At 35.2% G+C, this 20,714-nt stretch overlaps 2 protein-coding genes across 2 annotated transcripts in view; both read left to right on the top strand.

The window, feature by feature from the left end:
• LOC130574423 (prolyl endopeptidase FAP-like) overlaps positions 1–2,926 on the top strand; it is a 36,104-nt gene extending 33,178 nt beyond the window's left edge. The window contains exon 26 of the mRNA XM_057367650.1: positions 613–2,926. Within this exon, the coding sequence (XP_057223633.1) occupies positions 613–714 (102 nt within the window). The 3' untranslated portion in view covers positions 715–2,926. The remainder of the gene's footprint in view (positions 1–612) is intronic.
• A 5,290-nt stretch (positions 2,927–8,216) lies between these two features.
• On the top strand, positions 8,217–18,401 carry GCG (glucagon). Its single transcript, XM_057367546.1, has 7 exons — positions 8,217–8,238; positions 11,808–11,910; positions 12,282–12,443; positions 13,315–13,368; positions 14,958–15,095; positions 17,245–17,388; positions 18,377–18,401. Exons 2-7 carry the CDS (start codon positions 11,813–11,815, stop codon positions 18,399–18,401), a joined length of 621 nt encoding a protein of 206 aa, XP_057223529.1. The 5' UTR covers positions 8,217–8,238; positions 11,808–11,812.
• Positions 18,402–20,714: the final 2,313 nt, after the last annotated feature.

The following is a 20,714-nucleotide window of genomic DNA, read 5'->3' as shown; positions in this document are numbered from 1 at the left end:
TATTACATATTTTCTGCCTCATTCACTGATATTTAGCAAATCTGGGTTATTTCTTAAGTATCGGGAATATTGTATGACCAGTTGTGGTCATTCTGGTTCAGCTACAGTGGAAAGGCAGRTATTTCTGAGTTAGTATAATTCATATGTGTGTTTTATTTCCAGTACACTATTCACAACTTAGTGGCTCTGCTGTAATGCAGGATGTTTTGAATAGAATTCAAACAACATTTATCTGAAATGTTGTTGCTTAGAGGCCAATATTTATTCCTAAGCAAGATTCTGACCCGTATTGCGCAGGCCTTGCAGCCGGTCCAAGGGTATTTCATCCCTAGTGGCCACTCAAGGCTCTTTTGCCTGACTTGATACAAGTAAAGCTGTAAGTACCAGCAGTAATGCTTACTCTTAAATAACAGAAGGCTTATAAACTTTTTTCTATCAAGAATATTAATTTACTGGGAACTGATGGAAACATAATTATCAAGTTCCTCCATTTTCTTGAGCCATCCATTTTCTTATGTACAGTAATAAAATACATTTGTTGTATTGTTTAAATTCTCGGAGAATTGAAAACATAACATGGGGGTTTATGTTTTTCTTCTTTTTTTCTTTCAGTGGTATACTGATCAGAACCATGGAATTCCAGGGCTTTCCAGCAAACATCTCTACACACATATGACCCACTTCCTCAAACAATGTTTTTCTTTGTCAGGATAAGYAGGCTACTCAGAGCATGCTAAGGCATCTGAGACATCTCTGGGACACTGCAATGACAGCACTGCCCAAGTTGTATAGTTTTCAGGTGAATGGATCACAGGAACTTTGAAATTCTAAACTTGATGTTTACATCCACTTTTGATAATGTATATTTGCAAATGTTATGGTAAAAAATGTTTTGACACATTTATCATCTGTTTGACAGAAAAAAATAAAGTCAGAATGTGAAAAAGGTCTTGTGCATCTATTGCCAACTTGCTTAAGCTTGCATTCTGCAGTCCAAGAAGGGTGGTTCATTGCAAATGCACACTATCAGAATATGATTGCATTCATTAACTAGAACTGTAAAATAGGAAAGGACAAAGGAGGCAGTGCAAGTACCTAATCAGCATCCTAACAAGAACCAGTTTCTCAAAATTTATTTCCAACTTTTTGTAAATAATCTAGGCATGGATAGGAATACACAGTGTTTAACACTGAAGTTTGGATACTTATTGAGAGTATTGAATGATGTATTCAAATTTTATTCAACTCTTATGAAACCTTGATTCTGCAAAACTCTGAGTATTTAGGTTTAAACATGAAAGCAGGACATTCATGATAACTATTTCTATCAGTTGTTTTTGTACCTGTATTCAAAGTGTGTGAGCCATACTAATCTGTTTTTAATTTCTGATCATCACCTCAGCATTCAGATTGATCTCAATGTCATTCATCCCAGACTGGAGGGGAAGGATCAAAGAATTGTGGAAGCTTTTGCTGCTTTGTTTCTATTGAAACTATTTTAGAGAGTCTTTTCAAAATGCTAGAAGCTAACAATGATTGGAACTTGTATTCTTTTGATTAGTAATTAAATCAGTCTTGTCATAATATAAGAATATTAACGAGAAAATTGGGAAGAGATCCATTGCAGATTAAACAATTCCTTGGTCATGTGTTAAAAAAATTCTGAATTAGTCTACTGCATAAGAATGATGGTCTTTCTGACACAGTATCTMATCTCTGCTATTAGCTGTTGAGAGTACAAAATAACCTGTAATAGATTGTCTTACCTTCCTACAAWACAAGCTGCTTCCTAACTCTCAGTCAGAGATCAGTTGCTGGTTCTTTGTGTAAAAGCAAGGGGTTTCATTTGACTTCCTTGACAAAAACATGGGGTTTGGCCAAAATAATTAAAATGTGGAAGTGATTTGCTATGTAACAGCTTCCTTCGTTTGTTAATGGCAATATCAAATCTGATTTTCCACACATGAGAACATTCCTTAGMTACATCTTTATGTAAATGTAGTTGCCAAGCTGTTTGTAATGGTTAAATTATACTTTGATGGGAACTCTTCAGAAAATACTCAATTAGTTCAGGTTTTTTTGGAAATGCTGCCAATTACGTGACGTTAATGAGCTTTTTGTTGGTAATGTAATTAAAATTCAACTGCTATAATGGCTAAAGGAAAAAATTATAGCTGTAAGAAAGTTAACATTAAGCAAATATAACATGAAGTGGGCCTAATTAGATGTTGATTATATGGTCCTATGTGCATTTGCTGCAYACAACAGTAGTCTCAGAAATGTTATCTTAAAAATAAGGAATACAATTCAGYTGAAATTACTGAGATTTAACCCTCAATTTCTTATATTGATACAACACCATGAAAAACATTGCAACATTGTGGTGAAAGAGAGAAAAATCAAGCTCTTATCCAAGATGTGTAAAGGTTTAAAATACCTAAATATGTCAATGAGAACTTAAGTGGAATTTCCAAAAAAGCATGGTATTACTCTCACATAAATATCAATACATTGAGTTCCCTTTCAATTTCTGCACCTTTATTCTATTTATTCTTTTTTAAATCCAGTTATTCCTGGAAATCTGGGCAGATAGATTGGCCCTTCGTCAGTACTGTAAGTAATAAAGTAATGCAATGTGTTGTTCACACCCTGCCAACAGGTCTCTTTGCTGCAGCTTTTGGAAGTATTTGAAATAAGAGACATTTCAGGAAAATCTGTCAAATAAAATAGCAGAAGKTACCTCTTTCTCAAGGGGTGCATTAGCTATTTCATTGTTAATCTGCCCTGAGTTCTGTTTGTTTCCTAAGGCAATCAGAGTACATATCTCTGTGTACTGTCCATCATGTACTTTGGCTTGTAGATGGCAGTTGTGAGGATAAAAAAAAAAATTAAATAAGTGCAGCTTGCTGCCATCATTTTTCCTTCATTGTTTTTCATGTTAATTTCCTTGCCTTACACAGTGTTCTTGCCAAAGAATGGGAATATGTCTCCAGCAGAGTGTGACATTTATAATGAGTTGCTGAAATAATGTCTAACCCAAAAGCTTTATGATTGAGCAACCATATGTTTTGATGACCTGGGAGAAAATGTCCTAGAATGCTGAGTGAAAAAACCCTCTTAAAATACATCCAACATCAGGTTGCTGGCTGGCCTGTGTTTACAACAGGTAACATCACAATCATCAGAAATGGTGCAGAACACTGCAAACCAGCCTTGTACTATAAAAGAATCACAGAATGTTTGGGGTTGGAAGGGAACTTTGGAGGTCTACTTATCCCACTTCCCTGCTCACACAGGGCTACCTACACCCTGTAGCTTCTCTGAGCCACTGCTGCCAGGGCTTGATCACCTTCATAGTAAAGTGCCTCCTTTCACTCAGACAAAATATTCTATATWTCAGTTTGTGCCTGTTGCCTCTTGTTCTGTCATTGRACACCACTGAAAAAAGGCTGGTTGTCTTTAAACCATCCCTTCAGATATTTGTATATGGTAATAAGGTGTTCCATTCTGTCTTTTCTACAAACGCAGTCCATGTTACATGTACTACCCCAAACATTCACTGGACAGTTATCTGTCCCRTTCCACTTTAATTGGAGAAAAGAGCCTAAAGAGCCTACAGGATGGGCTTTTTTGTAACACRTCTTCAGCAGTTCAAGTTGAAAGGGCTTGTCCTGAGGTATCAAGCTGAAGTTAATAAAGTGTGTTTAAGGTTTAGCCTTATTTGTCAATAAGAAGTATGTATAACTATGCTGCAAACATAGAATGTGGTGTGTGAGAGCCAACAGTAGGACACAATTTGAATTAAGTTAAGCTTTTAAGACAAGTTTTTTTAAGCTGATAAATGAACATCCTCAAAGTTTTGCTTCCCYCTTTCAAATGTTTTAGATGATCTGGTTTTCAGAAAATACTGAGCACTTTCTGTTCTTTTCTCTTTTGAATAACACTCACTTTTCAGATACTCAAACATACCTGTCATATAAACAAGGAATCCGTGCCTCTGAAGATAGGATGCAATTTTTCTGTCTTAAGTAGACAGGCCCTTGATAAATAGCCACAAATACAGTTGTTTACAAGTCAGTTTCTACTATAGATCATCTCTGGCTTTTACAAATTAAAACTAGAGCTGAAAAGTAAAAATTGTTTTATTCTAGGAGCTGAAGTGTACATAAATAGTAGAAAGTCACTGATTCCACCTCAAACCTGTTTTCATCATCTGTCTCATTTGTGCTGTGTGAGCTGTACACATGAAAGAACCTGCAATCCTCATACTTCAAACACRGAGCTACATGCTTTGCTTCACTTAGGATTACTGCAGCTGTAGAGAAGAAAAGGCCTGAAGAGATATTTAGCAGAAAACCAGCCATGTTCTAGAATATGGTTAGTGTTATACTCATTTTACTCAGATATCAAGTCCAATTCAGACTGCATTCAATACTTTCCAGTTTGCCAGTCAGTTCCAATTACAAGGCACAGCTGTTTAGAACATTTTAGAGTCATTTGAAGGCTCTATATTTAATCTGAATAATTCATAGTATTTGCTAAGAGCATTTGGTATTACTTTCAATTATGAACATTGTCTTCTCAGAATGTAAAATAACTAGTACATATTTGGCCAGCTCTTCTGCTTGCGCAAATTGATGCAGCTCCATTGACTCGCAGTGGAGCGATTCCAACTTCTGTGAGTAGACAGAGTGGGCTACGGCACAGTTACAATCGTTGTCACTCCTGAGGTACAAAGTGGTCAGYACCCATGGCAGAGAGCATGGAGCTGTGTGCTGTGGAAAGGCTCAGAGACCTAAATTAAGCCTCCATCTCAGGAAGCCATTCTTGCTCCCCAAAGGGTAGCCACAGAGTTGTATTCATACATAGGCACACRCTGTGTGTGTTATGTACAAGTACACGGTGTTTTATGTGTGTGTTTACACATATGTTCCTGCCGTATTGGTTGCACTAATTCTCGGAAGGGGAATTCTCTTTATTGATGATTATCATATAGCAAGGACAAGAAAATGAAAGGGGCTACAGAGTTCAGCCCTCTGAACTCGCAGTTGATAAGGTTAGGAGAAAGTGCTTTCTGTATAAAAAAGTAAAGGGTGTGGGCCTGTAGTCATACCCCAAGATACATCCTCCTCCCTTTAGGCATGTAATGGGTAATAACACAATAGAAATAAATATGTAATGAAGAAATACACAGAAGAATTTGGGGAGGTCACTTCTTTGAAAGCATTTGATGAGTATTTTTTACTTTTTACTGTCAAAAGGAGGCAAGTTCCGAATTCCTTAAAATGTTCAAATCTTGACAATTTTAACTTTTAAGGAGGTTTTTTTTTTGGTTGGTTGGGTTATTTTTGCCTTTTTTTTTTAATGCAACAGTGAAGGTGTCGATTGAAACATCCTGGGAAATTATTATACTCAAGAGTATGCTAGCCAGTTATAAGAATACATTGATCCTATTTTTCTGAAAAGCCGTTAGCTGGAATTGCCAYTGCTAGACCACCAGGTTCAGTGTGCAGCTAGTAAGAATTCTGCTTCTTAATTCTCCTGTTACTTTCTCGACAGAGATTATGTGCAGTGAGTGCAGCACTCTGTCCCTAATAACAGCCATTACCTGGTACTCAGATGATGGTGCAGGAAACTTATAAACTCCAGACACAGGAACTCAATGGATCCAACTAAATCATGATCCAACTCCAGGGATCCAACATGAACATTTCCTGATGGCAGGCCACTTTCAGATTTTTGTCTCTTAGTCTGACTCAAAGTATTGTCTCATATGAGAACTATGATAGAGAGGAAAGTGAGGTTGCCCTTGATTTTTGCCAGGACATGCCAACTTACTAGGCCAACAACTTTGTGTATTTTAAAATGTGAGAGGAAAWAATGTGAGTACCTATGTGTGTGCCATACACTTGATATAATTTTCTGCTTCTGTTTTGTGACTCTTGATTTTTGTGCTGCTGAAATATATACTGTAGACTCAGTTATGGCAGCTGAGGGTTGCATGACTCTTGATGCCAGCTCACTTCTTTCCTGTATATTTTATTTTCTATGTACCACTTGAATAACAAATAACCAGTCACCTTCTAGATGCTAGATGACCTGCCAGATGATACAGTTCTTTAACAAGCTGTCCAACTCGGTGCACTGAGGTGYTGCGTCTTTTATTTTTTTTCTGGAACCATCCTACTGTAAACAAGGAACTTTATATGACACAAGAAAATAAACGGAGCTAAACAAAAAGAGAAAAACTGCCTATTTTCTGGAGGAGAGGTTATGGTCTTTATTCCATATTGCCTCTTTCCAAAGTATCTTTAACTCAGCGTGTAGAGAAATGATTGTGGCAATCCATGTGAAATGTGCGAGTGTCCTGGAGCAGAGGCAGTGGAAAGGGCCCTTTGATCCCCATCTGCTGCACTGCCCGGGTACTGCAGGACACGCTGGCGGCCTCCGTGGGACYCCGAGGACTAAAAATGAAAAAAATAAATAAACCATGAATCTCAGTAGATGGGTGTAATAGCAGAGAAAAATTATACTAAATAAAAACGAAACTTGATGATGTGGACTGTGTAGTGAGACTTAATGTTTCCCTAAACCCATACTGTGGTACCACGGCTAGGCACTTACAATCGAGCTCGACAAAGGATCCAATAAATTTTGGTTGCCACTCTAATGTGGTTATTAAGTTTCTACACTACCACATTTGTATCAGATGGGCTATGCCAATCTGACTGTGGTCAGTAGCAGAAAATTATCTCACTGAAGCAGATTCTTTGCTGGCTTCAAGGAGCAGCATTAGGGGAAATAAGAGGGTTGGTTGTAATATGTATGTGCCCTGTGCCACAAACAAGACCATGAGCCACTCCAGACTGGAGAACAGGCTGCCATTAACATTCAGTGAGATGTCTGCTGTGATTCCAGAACCTTCCTCCTACCTGACTACCTCTCCTACCTGTCTCTGTCTCTGTGTTGTGACCAGATGSTGAACATGCCTTTCTTTGGCAATGCTGCCCTACTGAAACGGTCTCTGTTGCTGAATGACACTAGTTGCATAGAACAGGCACAATTTTGTTACATTTTTTTTTCTTTGTAGGGAATGGAGATGTGAGCAAAAATGTTTATCTTGCATAAATCTTTATCCCACTGTGTGGAACTCAATTTATAATGAAAATTTGGCATACAGTTATAAAGTGAGTATGAATTTTCATACAGTAGCATTTACAATGTTGGACTTTTACATCTAAGGCTAATCAAAACATTTTTTTTTAAATCTTTAAATTTCACCTGTGCTAGGCATTGCATAGCGGGTAGCCACCAGTACTGCAGTATTTTACTTCTCTTCATTTTCATTATATGGTACAAGATTACATGAAGAATCCTTCAAGGGCTTTGGGGAAGTTATTTAAGTACCAGTTATTTTTAACAATGTTTTAAATTTATAAACCCTGATTTAAAAATGATAACTGAAAACAATGCTACTGATGCCAACAGAATCAGGATTCTAAATGTTAAATCAGGCAAATCAAAAACTGGAGAAATTGCTGCCTTAATCCCAGGCACCTTTTGCCCACTGTTTGTCATGTTAATGCCCTTCTGTTTGATATTTACTTGTTTGGACATTGCTACCTCACTCCTTTTGCAAATCCATGTTAGCATTGATGTCATAAAGTAAGCAGAATGAATGTGTGAAATTGCTTGTAAAATTATCAAATGAAATGAATAGCAAATACGATGACTTTTTTTTAAAGTTGAATAAGGAAACTGTCAGCAATGATGCACTCCTGTAATGCTTACTAGAGCTGAACAGTATATATATAAGTCTGTGCAAAAGAGGCAGCTAGGCAGAGCTCAGGATCCTCAAGGCTTGCCATAGTTGCAGAAGAGAGTGACAGCTCTTTCTGCAACTGCCACATATCCTTCAAAGTATAATAAGGTAAGATTTATATAAACTACAGGTTTATCTACTTTATTTGAGACAGCTGAGTGCATTGTCTACATTGTGTTGCCCAAAGTTTGCAATAGAGGTGCAGATCTTTCAGCAAACTGGTGTTTTCTTCTGAGGTTATACTCACTAATATTTGCAGTTAATGACATCATCATTTAAATCTTTTAATGTATTGAATTACTTCAACAGAGAATGATCGAAAAAAGGGAAACCAACAGTTTTTGTTGCCGAATTAATTGATAGCAGGAAGATTAATCTTGASAACACGAAAGACAAGCATTGTAGTAAGAATTTAAATAAGATAGACAATTATTGATTTTTATATTTTTATATCCTTTAGTATCTTCTGTAGAGTTATTTAATTCATGTGAGTTTAAAATTATTCACTCCTTATAGATACTGCCTAAATATGAATCAATGAGGATTAAGTTAGAAGCATGCAAACAAATTAAGTGGGTTTATGTAGACACTAATTTAAAATTGTCCAAGAAAGATTGTCACTCTGTCACCCTGCAGACTGTCACTCCACTGCCCCATTTACAGATTAGTTGTCTCAAGAAACTATTATTTCATATCACTGTAAGATCTGAAAAGGAAATTTTATAGCACATAAGCAAAATTAAAGACTTTCAATAGTTATTGTGATTATTGTATAAAATTTAATTTAGTCTTCCATCCTACTCTGGAATTCCTTAGACTTGAACTGTTGTATTTTGCAAAACTTTCCACAAGACATTATAGCATCGTGGTTAAATTAGATGTAAGATACATCTACCTGAAAAAGTAATTTATTTCTTTCTAGAAATTATTGCTATTTGCAAACAGTTTCATGTCAATAGAAATCTMTTTTATTCATTCATACATTTTCATAGCAAAATAATTACATTTATTTACTACTGTAACTTCATAATTTCTATTTATAAACTGGAAATAGATACAAAGGTGGCTTTTGAAAGATTGTTTTGAAAACTCAATGAAATTAAGCTAGTTAAAATTGCACATAAGTATCAAATACATCTGTAGTAGAATATATTGGAAAACTAGAAAAATCAGGTTTGTCAAGGTAATAATATTCAAATAAATATCTGATCAAAACTTGAGACATATATTTGTTATTTGTTTCTGGTGGTTCAAACTGAGATATGTTGAAGTTTTCATTTTCATTCAGAAAGAAATGAAAATATTTTCATTAGTCTAATATGCATGGGAATAAAAATTTTCTGTGTAAGATTAGCTTTTTTTTAGTTTCCCTGCACCTTGACAATAAGATTCCATGGCTTTTAGCAGTATMTACTGGTGACCTAAATAATTTAGAGAAAATAAAATCTTTCTTTTGCATGGGAAATTAATTGATTAGCCATTATAAACAAAAAAAAATTCTTATCATCTCTTTTTCTCTATAAGACATGTCTATGTTACCAAGAATAAAATAAAATTTCTTCTTAAAAAACTGTAGCCTCTTTAACTTGTCAAGAGCGGCTGCTACTGGTTTTACTTACTAATATCAAGTACTAAATGTTGAACAAACAAAACTCATTCTAAATTTTTTAAAGAATATGTTTGACAGAAGGTTAATAGTTTTTGTAAAAGCTTATTTTATTAATAAGGATTCTCTTACTTGAAAATGGTATAAATTTCAAAAACTGCRTTTATACATCCTTCTTTTAAATAATCTCTTTTTCTCCCTTCTCTTCATTTTGATTCTGAAAAATTTAGAAAGAAGCTGARCATGCATTTAACTTTAAACATATTCTGAAAGAATAAAGTAACCAGTGGGATGGTTCACATCTGAAAGTTTTGCAGGCCTGAGACACAGGAGTTAGAGCCAAGATAAACTGGAATCACWGAATATCTCTTTACTGACTGCAGTGACTTTGAATTCTTTTTAATAAGTTTTATATAAAGGAAATCCTTTGCTGTTGGATATTTCACTCCACCTCAGTGACTTGGTTTTAATAGCTAATGTGGGTAAGAGTTTAGTAAAGCTACAGACCGCTGTAAGCTAGGCTGCTATTAAGCAGGGCATCATTTCCTTATGTGTGATGTAATAGCCAGACTTTATCTGGCATCCAAGTCCAGGTTAACTCATTTACAGCCATTTCAGTTATCACAGGGGTCAATTAAACCACTTTGAAATGACCATTACAGAGTAATTTCCCAAAGAATAGGTAGAGCTTTTGTTCCATTGCTGGAAGCCTATGAAATTATGCATTATTTGAAATAAACATTGGATGTCAGTGTTGCACCACCAAATTACAACTCCAAATGAAATAGTGAAAATGGAGTTCAGTACTAGACTCAGGGTTTTAATAGGACTGACTACATGAGCACTTTGGTATATGTTGCTACTATGGCAGGGTATGTTCAGGTGAAGGACCCAAATCTCATATACCAGGACATTGCACAAGGCAGAAAAGTCTCCAGACACCGACCAAAAAAGGAGCAACACTGAAAGKGGCTTCTGGTGGAGAGAGGGAAGTTGACTCCATGCTTAATAGTAAAATGCATCAGAAAGTATTATAGTTATACATTTATTTGCCTGGGTTTGATCAATATTTAATTAATATTTTGACTGGCTCAAATATTTTGATACTTATATTGAGGTATTCTAGTAMAATACTCATATTATTCATTAAGATTCTCCTAAAAATTAGGCCTTAGAAAGTACCAGTAGCAATYGATTCTTTTTAACCATTGGTAAAATGCCTGCCAACAGTCAAGCTTTGCATCTCCAACTACAAGTAATTTTAAAACAGATGGAAGAAACAGGTTTAAAAAAAAWCTGCCATGAAGGGGCAGACTACTGGGGCAGAGTAGAAGTCCTACAGCAGTAAGACTTTTGATGCAGATTACCTTTTCAGAGATGTTCATACAGCCCCCTCAATTATGTTGCTCAGTGCAGGGCTAACTGTAAATCTCAAGACAGAGTAATCTGCCCCTTCATYACACAACATTCCCTTATAATTTTCTAAGGCTTCCTCCAGCCCATAGTATATTTGAATTCATTTGTTGTGGCAAGGCATTACAATAGAGAATATATAAAAATAAGCCAGTCTGAGTGAAAGTATATAAGTCATTGAACTTCAGTAAGTCACCCCCGCTGTGGTACCACAGGAGTATGGCACAGATTACATTTAGTGGGGTAGGTTTATTTTGATTGCAATAAATTTGATTTTTTTTTTACTTTGCAACCTCATTACTTCAAGGCACTCCTGTGTCCTATCTCCCTTTGTTTTCAGACTGTATCATAAACTTCCRTAGGAAAATGTCATGGATGGCAGAAGGGCTTTTTCAAATACACAAGTATCAGCCCAAGTACATGATGAAATTATTTCCAGTGACATTTTGCTGATGTGAAGTCATTGCAACTTCCATGAAAAAGAATGGGGAGGTGCTAATGTGACAGTATTCTTAACAAAGATTTGCTTTGTTTCTTCTGTAGTGAATGATCTGGGAAAAAATTCACAGTCACACCAATAGTCCCCATTTTGCAATAGAACAATATTACAGATCACAGTGTATTACAGTGGCATTACAGTGCTTGCCATCAGCAGAACACAGAGAAAAGGAGAGAACAGACCTTTGTTTGCACATTGAAAAGAAAATGAGGATGCAGTTGCTCTCAGCTCTTCTTGCATTCTAGAATACAGATTAGACCTTAAAGACTGGAACAAAGTCTGTGTCTTTTAAATGCCTATCCTGAGCACTAAAATGTTATCCACTGGACATGAAACCCATCCTAGCAGGCTCTTTATAGATATCTTCAACTTTGGATCAGTGTTAAGAATGTCTCTTTTCGATGTAATTGATTCAGACATAGATGAAGATCATAACAATTTTTTTGTTACCTTATTTCTGTTTTGACAGGCAATGAAAATGAAAAGCATTTATTTTGTTGCTGGTCTCCTTTTAATGATAGTTCAAGGCAGCTGGCAAAATCCTCTTCAGGATACCGAGGAGAAATCAAGGTAAATGCTTGAGATCAAACTTTTACAAATACTTGGCCTGAACTTTCTTTTCTTACATTTTGAAGCCAAACATAGTATGACTTAAAGACAGCTTTAACCAGTACTTAATCTACTATTGCAATGGATTAAATTTTTAATAACGCAAATCACAGAACAGAATTCTTTGGTATTTAAACAATAGCTGCCTTATTTATCCAGGAAGTCTGTATAAATGTGCAGTATCCAATCTGCTATGTGGATTCATTTTACCAGTCAGACCAATATGCCACTTCTTTCACTTAGTGGGAGTATAAAATAGTCTTGTTAAAAGTCAATGCACTATAGACTGTAATGTAACCTTTGCCAGCTAACMAGGTCCATCCTTTTGACAGATCATTCAAAGCTTCCCATTCGGAACCAATAGATGAACCCAGACAGCCGAATGAAGTGAAGCGTCACTCACARGGCACATTCACCAGTGATTACAGCAAGTACCTGGACACCAGACGGGCTCAGGACTTTGTGCAATGGTTAATGAGCACTAAAAGAAATGGGTAAGTGTTTTGGTCATGTTGCTATAGATCTCCATACATAGAAACAGCCAAAAATYTAGCCAAATTCAGTGTCTTGGTATCAGCTTCCCGTCCCAGACCACACATAATCCCCAAATAAGTAAAGTGCCTGAGGAAAATTTATATATACAATCAGAGAATCACTTAGGTTGGAAAGGATCTCTTATATCATCGAGTCCAATCATTAATATAATGTTAATGTATTATTAGAAATGCAAAATATGTGCAAAATCAGTCAAAAGTATTTGGCTAAATCCAAGTGTAGTACCAGTTTATTACCTGATATGCAACCTAAAATGACTATTTCAGCCTCTTTGGGGCAGYTTGCCTCAGTGAATGAATAAAGTTCAATAGCAAAAAGATATGCAAATATAATGTACARGTCTGGGTCACCAGGCCTTAACAAAACTTTCCTACCAATGGATACTCTAGTCCTGAAATTTCATTTGTGAAAAGGGAGCTTAAGTTTTGTTGACCCCTGTATACTTTACAAGTATCACTAGGATAAATTGACATTTTAAAAAAATGTATGCTTTAATTAAAGATAAGCTACCAAACTGAGAGCAAGAATAATGTAAAAGCATGTCAGTCTTTTGTTCTAATSTGTCCAAAAAGAATACACAAATCTATTATATTAATGATTTTTAACTTCTGTGGAATTCTTCAAAGTAAAAAGTAACCATTTTGACACATTGCATTAATTTAAATTCATATGTCTGAAATATAATAAATATAATATTCATCTATCAGTCATGGGGTTTTTTTAATATGTAAATAATAACCAATAAAAGCTTATGCATGCTCTGCAGTGTACTGCTAATAATGATCTAATGATTTTGCAATTTCACTACAGCCAACAAGGACAGGAGGACAAAGAAAATGACAAAGTCCCTGACCAGCTCTCAAGGTATTCTATTTATCACAACTAGTTATCTGAAACCAGTCTGAGCTCATTTCCAGTAAAACAAGAAAAAAACAATTAGTATTCCTTACAACATTACCATAGTACAAGAAATATCAAGCAAATATATTATCTCACAGCTGCTTTTTGTAAGGAAAGAGAATATATCTCTATGGTATTCATTCCTGCACCTGTGTTCTATAGCTATATGCAGTGGATGCAAGGAATACAACAGGACGAGAACACATTTCAGAAAAGCACATTTCAAGTAATCAAGGAGAGTAGAAAATAACATGAAAAGAAAAACTTGGTATTGAAACATGCTGAAGAGAAAAAAACAAAACTCATTAYGCTGAAGAATAGAAAACCAGTGAGAAGAGGAGTGGAAGGAAGATGGCCAGAGAAAATTTACAGAGAAGTGATTTAACATGATGCACTACTGAGCCCTCAGCACTCAGTCCCATGTTAAATAAACCATGTATTACAGAAAGGAGCACAAGACCTGCTGAAGGTCAGAATTCAGTTTCTTGACAGTGTTTTTTGAAAAGGGTTAGAAAGATTGGAAGCTTCAAATAAATAAAAGAGAAATTGAATAAGTTTCTGCAAAACTATTAAAATGCGTATATTAATTCTTTCTCTTCTCAGAAATTCCAAGAAGGATAGTCCAGGCACAAAGATCCTTAGGTTCACACTTAAGGATCGATATTAATATTCTATATTAATAACAAATTTCTGATAATGTTTCAGCTTCATTGAAACAGCATATCTCAAAAAAATTAACATTTCATTAAAAATATTTCAAACAACTCTAGCTAACATGCTGATGAAAAGTGCAGATGGTACTAAATTAGGAGGAATGGTGAAATCCCATGAAGAAAAAATAATAGAGCTAGATTTGGGCAGAAATTAGCAAATTCTGAATCAGAAATGCTAGGGAACTTACTCATGGAAAATAATCCATAATATGTCTACTGCTCTGTGCAGTTTGCCTTCCCAAGAGCCAGTGTAACATAATTTTGTGTTATTTCAGATAAAGAACCACAATAAGGTAGGTGTAGGAAGGGAGAAGATAAATGTCTTTAGTAAGATGGAGTTGATCAGAGCTGAWAGTTTTCCAAGATTATGGCTTCGTCAGAGTGATGATTAAAAGGGTGTTCATAAAACAAATCAAAATGTGAATTTGAAAAGARTTAAGTCTGAATAGTTTGGCTAAGAAATAATGAAGGTGAAGGTAGGAGGAGCACTTACCAAAGGGTAACGAAAAGCATATCTGCATAATACAATACAGTTTCTTTCTCATAGCTWATTAGTCTAGCAGAAGACCAAAACAACACAGCTGTAATTGCTTTCCCCACCTGAACTGAGTTGTTCAGAWCTAGTCTGGGAATCTCTGCACAAAACTGTATTGCATAGCACAGGAAATACCTTCAGAAATGAAATATATCAAGAAAAAATATATAAAGAGCAATTTGAGCAGCAAAAAAAGTCCTCTCTCTTATAGAAATGGTAGTCTGGCAAGTGGCAAAGTCAATAAAGAGTTTTAAAAAGTTAAATTTTTATGCAGTCTGCTTCTACAGTATTGCTCTTTCTTTCAGCAATGCAATCTCCAAGCGTCATGCTGAATTTGAGAGACATGCTGAAGGCACCTACACCAGTGATATCACCTCTTATTTGGAAGGTCAAGCTGCCAAAGAGTTCATCGCTTGGTTAGTCAATGGACGAGGAAGAAGAGAGTAAGAATCCATCCATTCCTATTATTAAATTTTGCCTTGCATTTGGGGCTAGAAATCATTTCTAATGAAATTTTGATGTGGTTTTGATCATTCTTGCTGTACTTCATATTTTTCTTTTGCATTAGAAGATATTCTGTGGGTGTTAGACTACCACTTTGCATTATTAAGTTCAAATAGAGATTAAAACCTGTTCAGTATGCTGTTACACTGTAAAAGATCAAGTTTTATTTAAGGTCAACACATGTAAAACTAAACCAGACCTTCCTCTAACTACCACCTTTCCCCCCTTCATGTAACATTGCTTACAGTCTCCTTAACTATCAAGATGATTCAAGCCACTGTCATCATAAAATGCCTTTTCCTTTTTCCCTTTTACAGTCAGTCTTTTCCTCTGCAATATTTCCAAGATTAAATTCTTACCAATGTCACCAGCTGTACTCCATGTGCTGATGATTATTCCCAGTAGTAACTAATAACTTCTCTCTCCCCATGCTTCTCAGAGTCTCCCCAAGTTGCTGCTTCTGTAACAACTATCATTTGCTATGACTACAACTTTTATCTTCCTTTTTAAGATGCCTCTAATTCTTTTGCTGTGGTTCACAGTTTCCTGGACACAATGCTCCACTAATGATTTTACCCACCTATAAGTTCTTTCATTTCTATCTTGTTCTCCACATACCCATTGCAGATTTCTCTATCCTATTCACTTCATGCACTCACTCATGACTTTACATCTTTTGTCATGATGGTCTTACACCTAGAATAGCATTACCTTCAGTCTCCTGCAGGCAACTTCTGCTCATGTATTTCCAACTCTGCATGGTTAGGAGCTACACCATGCACATGGTGTTAGGAGCTACACCATGCACCTGCCACTCCCCACTTTTAACTGTTCTGTACAAAATTGTGCCTTTAGACTGTAAGCTCTTTGGGGCAGGGATTTCAGTTCATCCTCTGATTATATATTCTACCAGATGTAAAGTACTATGTAAGTCTCTTGCATTACATAAAAAATAATAAATAATAATAAAATACAATCTGTAAGACAAGATTGTGTGTTGTAGTTAAGGAAGGCCTAATAGGTAAAAGTAAGTTTTGTAAATATTAACAATTTGCTGAAAAAACAGAGTTAAATAAATTAGGTCAGCTATATGGAGAAGGGAAAAGCTGTTTCCCCTTCCTAGTGATGTTCAAACTTGCACTTGTTTTTCTGTCATGTTTTATTTTCATGAGTAGAAAAAGGGTATTTCTGTATCCATATGAGAGAAATACAAACTGAACTCAGAAACCTAGATGGGCAGTTAATTGTAGACCACCCTTCTGCTTTCCAATTTTTAGTACTATTTGTGGTCAAACTTGTATATAGAGTTCCTWGAAATGAAACAATTTGCCTGTCATTTGATCCAGGGCCCAGCATCATGCTGTGCTTCAGCATCAGTCCATCTTAATGAAACCCATTCAAATCTTCCTATATTTGATAGGATGAAACAAGATAGGAAAGTTTTCTAAATCAAACTCTGCTTTTGACATATTGGCTTTCCAGSAGTCAAAAAAATAATAGAACAAGAAGCAGGATCTGTTTCCAAGTGTAAAATGCTACACTCTATGATTTTACATTAAACAAGCACATAGCTTTTATACAGGTGCTTTAAGTGAGCTATTTCAACCACCCCCCCCCCCCCCAAAAAAAAAAAAAAGGATGCTCTTAATACCTAAATTCTTTTGCAATATAATTTTAAGTAAATAACTAGACCTTAAGTCCAATTAAAACAGAAAAAAAAATATAAAAATTTGACTAATGTTTTAGTAGTGGTATTTCTTCAATAACAATTCTTTGCAAATATACTGATGGCCAGTCTGCATAGCACAGACATTGCAGACTGAGATATACTTTTGCATTATGGCTTTTTCAGAACTGCTAGAGAGGAGTTTAGGCTCACCAGAAGGAACAGTCGTCTGCGTCGAAAATAATGCCTCAAAAAATGTTTTGACTTATATTGTTCTATACTGAGCCATAACATCAGGCTCAACCCTTAAGTCCTTAAAATCACAGGAAATATGCAGTGTATTAGAACTCTGTAATAAGGCCCTTTAAAATCGTTTGTATATTTTGATCTGGACAGTGTTTGATTATTTCTTACCTTTGAAGTTTCCCAGAGAAAGCTCTTATGGCCGAAGAAATGGGTCGAAGGCATGCGGATGGCACTTTCACRAGTGATATCAACAAAGTCCTTGATGACATGGCTGCCAAAGAGTTCCTAAAATGGCTCATTAACACAAAAGTTACCCAAAGGTGCCTGAATTTTATATTATTCTTAATATACTGGTGTTTAAAATGTATTTGTCACATATAGGAAAAATACTACTAATTTTTCTCTTAGCATTGATGTATCTGTACTATTTTGCAAACTTTGTTACAGAAAGAARAAGGGTRASATRCTAAATGGAACTTATTCCAAATATYACTTGAGTTTTTTATCAATGGTGAACCTCTCCAACAGTTTCCTGTTTAATTTGAGGGTAGTTTTACCACTGAATGTTACCAGAAGTAAGGTCATAYTAAATTATTGAAAAACAAAACTTTGCTTTGGATGGACATTATAAAATCAGAAATATTTATTGGTAAAATCACACCAAATTGATTGTTCTTTAAAGCCTGTGATATAAAACACTGCCTTAAAATGAGGCTTGTCATTAGGGAACAGTGCTGTAATCTGAGTTCCTTACAGGTGACTGTTTAAGAGCCCTATTCTAGTTTGCCTGTATTTAGGCAAAGCAGCATTYTCTAAATGAGCTCTGTGAACAGGTTAATATTTGGGAATTATTTGTTAAAATTAGCAAAGCATTTAAAGAATAATTAAATGCCAAATCAAGACACATGTGAGTCGCCAGATTTTTTAAATGTTGGATGTCCCTTTTGCATTACTAAAGCACCCAAAAGGGCTGGKTGACCGTGAAAATCTGAAACAAATACTGTCTCAAAAAGTTTAGAAGGTATAGTTAAAATACAGGTTTTTTAACACGTAACTATTTTGTGTTTGTAGTTCAGCATTGAAACAAACAATTTAGGAAAAGAATCTATTAGAAACTACTAAAATGCTTTTCCTTTAGGAAYAATTGTTTTCAATCTGTTATTAGAGAGAAGCATTGAGAGGTCTGTGGAATTAACATCTGCTCACTCTTAAACAGAAAAAATATGTTCCACACATATTTCATAAMTCTTGGGAGACTTAGAGTATTTTCTAATTGCTGCTGCTTTTTTTCTTTTTTTTTTACCCCAGAGACCTTTTGGAAGAATACCAGTAAAACTGCAGAATAAAATGGGATAAATGAAGATCTTCATTTCATCAACTGCCAGTTATTAAGAGATTCTGAAATCTGTATTCTGTCATTTACATTTGGTGTAACAAAGCTATGTCACCTTGCATGCCAGGAAATAATTGTACTATAGTTTAGTGTTGCCAAAGGTTTATGTATGGAAAACCTGTTGTCTAAGGGATGGTTTTCTTAACAGCTTTAAGACTGTGAAAATTTCATATCTTCATATTTTCCATCTATTAGGACTAAAGTAACTCCATTTATATTTAAGGATAAAATTATTTTTCTAAAAAATTTACTTCTACACACAAATTATTCAATCACCAATTATATGTGTTATTCAAAAGAGGCTGGCAGTTACAAATGCCTGAGAAGTGAATATCCCTCTTAAAACCTTTGTTATAAAAAGGCTAAGCTTTAAGGATATTAAATGATAGCCTTAAATAAACTTTTCAAGCTTCTTTTCTGTTGACTTCTCATGTGTATATCCCATGTGCCTCTTTCACTCCATTTCATTTTATTCTAGTATTTCAGTGTCACTGAGATCTTAGAAGTGGTTTGTTTGGAATGATAAAACAAACTTACATTCTGATTTGTCACGTTTTCTTCGTAATGATTCCCAGAAAAGAGCTGTGTGAACTTTGAATTATCTTTAGTTGAAAGAGAAATCATGCAAGATGAAGCTAGAGGGGGAAACATGATTGAAGAGACAATTATTCTTCATTATCATAAATTCTGGCTCAGAACAGGAGGACAGCTTTGAAAAATGTTAAGTGTAATACACGCCGTAAGTGTGGAAACTGCCCCGTAACTTCTTCAAATTTTATAAGATTGCTAAGTCAAACCTACACYGCCCTCTAATCTGTGTTATGTTCTTTCCTTCCTTCTCCCTCTGAGAACCACTTTTATGKGGTGTTAACTCCTACTTCCAATGACTACCCAAACCCCCTTTCCTCCTCTCACTATTTCAGCAATATACCAGGGATCTGTATCAAAATGTTCTAAAGGGCAAGTGCTCWAAGAGAAATCCAGTGGGTTTAGCAAGTATCTTGTAGAAGTTGAAATGAAGTAGAACCATATTTAAATCAGAATTAGTATCTATAATTTTTGCTAGGATTAAAATTTTTCTGGAAATAAGTTTTTTAAAATCATCTGAAATTTCACTGATAATCTAGAATTTCTGAGAAAATATTAGATCATTCTTCCGAAGTGCTATAGAAATGAATATTCTGTAATTTCAGTTCAGGATGGATCACACCCAATTTAGTATCTCAATCAACATATTGACAGCAACAGAAAGCTCTTCTAACATCCCAATTTAACATTCCCAATAATTTAAACTCAATAGAATCTTGCACTAAAAGAAAAAAAAAAATCATAGCATCCAAAATTCCATTGGGAAAAAAAAAAAAAGAGGTGGAAGCAATGTATACATATTAGTTGTTTATTTAATCCCATTTTTACACAGTGGTTTGGGTCCAAGTGGAACTGGAAAAGATTCAGTTATACACAGCTGGATACCTAAGGTCCAGGATAACATAGTACAAGGTAACTCTTCTGTTCCCACAGACTGAACAATTGTCTTTTAAAATGTTTTGTTTCACTCTGTCCAGGATATTTCAGTGCTCTGAAGGACAGGATTCCTAAGTTACAAATCCATTTTTTTTGTGGTGTCAGTCACCAGGGAATTTGAGCCCCACATGGTGATGGCTTTGTCAGCTATGAAAATACCAGGCTTTCCACACTTTTACAAATTATATGCATTAGGAATAGAGGGGTATAAATTATTTTCTCAAATTTATGCAGCTTGTCTGGAACACAACAAAAACATTTAACGTCTAATTTTCTAAATCCCCATCTAGAGCATGAATCAAAAGTAACCCTTTCTTCRGCAGTGAGATGAAGCTGAGCTTGTAATTGGAAATATCAAACACATGTTTTAGCTCAACAGAATTAGGATTCACATATGATCAAMTCTAAGAGCAAGTCCATATAGGATCAGTAATAAGGTATGTCCTGGATATTTCTCACACATTCGATATTAAATTCATTTAATAATATAAATATAGGAAGAAATAAATCACAATCACTTAGTCTTTATTATACAGTAGCTGGAGTCCTCTATGTATTGCACATGTGCTGCCTACAGCTTCCAGGTGGCCTTATATTTAAGAGTTCCCACTGTATTTTATTTGCTGAGCATGCAGCATCTTTCCTCTTCCTCACTATTTATTAAGTATCTGGAAAAATAAGCCTCTTGCAGTAAAACAAGACAATTACTTGGAATTCATACAAAAAAAA

The sequence above is a fragment of the Malurus melanocephalus genome, unplaced genomic scaffold, assembly GCF_030028575.1.
Source record: "Malurus melanocephalus ecotype Western Australia unplaced genomic scaffold, MMel_1.1 scaffold_81, whole genome shotgun sequence".
In the NCBI taxonomy this organism is placed as follows: Eukaryota; Metazoa; Chordata; class Aves; order Passeriformes; family Maluridae; genus Malurus; species Malurus melanocephalus.
The sequence above is the reverse complement of the archived record's forward strand: the minus strand, read 5'-3'. Positions and strand labels throughout refer to the sequence as shown.